This window comes from Echinops telfairi, unplaced genomic scaffold (genome assembly GCF_000313985.2).
Source record: "Echinops telfairi isolate 266 unplaced genomic scaffold, ASM31398v2 ScPeMD7_18;HRSCAF=68, whole genome shotgun sequence".
Classification (NCBI taxonomy): domain Eukaryota; kingdom Metazoa; phylum Chordata; class Mammalia; order Afrosoricida; family Tenrecidae; genus Echinops; species Echinops telfairi.
In genome coordinates this window covers 13564437-13565665 of record NW_022103915.1, presented here as the reverse complement: position 1 = coordinate 13565665, position 1229 = coordinate 13564437, and the positions used below count along the sequence as shown (strand labels likewise).

The 1229-nt window shown below is 50.9% G+C and overlaps 1 protein-coding gene across 1 annotated transcript in view; it reads right to left on the bottom strand.

Moving 5' to 3' along the window:
- The window catches only part of TTC7B (tetratricopeptide repeat domain 7B), a 248850-nt gene that overhangs the window by 123710 nt on the left and 123911 nt on the right, over nucleotides 1-1229 (bottom strand). The window contains exon 9 of the mRNA XM_045288134.1: nucleotides 1076-1201. Within this exon, the coding sequence (XP_045144069.1) occupies nucleotides 1076-1201 (126 nt within the window). The remainder of the gene's footprint in view (nucleotides 1-1075; nucleotides 1202-1229) is intronic.

Below are 1229 nucleotides of genomic sequence, written 5' to 3'. Positions count from 1 at the left end.
GGGGAGGGGAGCTGCCTGGGTTCGTCAGAGATACATTTGCACATGGGCTGAAGCAGTGGGTGACTCTTGGCTTTCCAGAAACACCGGGGCTCTGCTGACAACCAACGAATGATTTGGTGTTCCCTACCACTCCGGTTCTATAGCACAGGCATAAGGCAAGATGCATGGGAGGCAGGAATCTGGTTCTAGTTCTAGCTCAGTGCGGTAGCTACACAATCTGTTGTCAATGTGAAAGGATTAAGAGTGAGGGGGTGGAGTCTAGCCTGTCAATCAGGTCGTAACGTTATGACCTCATTGGGAGGCGTTAAGGAGCTTGCTGGAGGCGGGACACGCGCTCATTACCAGAGAGACATTCTTGTTGACAAGCCACAGGGAGACAGGCTGGTGGCAGTCAGAGCCTCGGAGCTGAAGGAGCCACATGGAGATCCCTGCCAGCACTGTGATGTCTCTACTGCCACTGGATCCACAAGACTTTCTACCCATTGACCTGTGATCTTCCTGCATTTGGCGTCATGGCATGTGTTGTATGAGTCTGAAGAGGAATTTATAGACTGGTACTGGATATAGGGGCTAATATCAGACGTAAGAGCTTGGACTAGACTGAACTGGGATGCTTTCTTAATGTACAATTGCTCTTGTATATAAAGCTCTTTTTTAAATTTTTTTTATAAAGCTCTTTCTTATACACATATGAGTATCTATGAATTTGTTTCTCTAGTCTACCTGGATTAGCATACCATCATGGCCCATGAACAAGAAAAAGAAAATCCCAGGCTGGAATGAGTGGGAGAGTCTGAAGAGGTTGCTGGCCCGGTCAGGGGTCTATGGCTGCGAAGAACCTTGTTCCTTGGTGGCTGATGAATGACTATCATTCTCTGTGTCCAGACTTGAAAACAACAACAACAACAACAACAACAAAAGGCTGGCAGCCCCACCCTCGAGTGCCATGCCCAAGAGAAGCCATCTCTAGTCATGGGGCCCTTGAGTACCATACTGAGGAGAGGCCTGCCCTGCTCAGCCAAGGGATAGAACCCCGCCCTTGGGTGCCATCCCAAGGAGAGGCCCTGCTACTCACCCAGTGAAGGGAGCCCATGCACAGCTTGGCGGCCAGGAGTGGGATGGTGGCATCGTCGGGCTTCAGCCGGATGCACTCCTTCAGCACCTTCACGGCCCGAGCAGACTGGTCAAGAGAAGGCGATCTCTGTGAAACGCAAAGCTTTGGGCGGAGC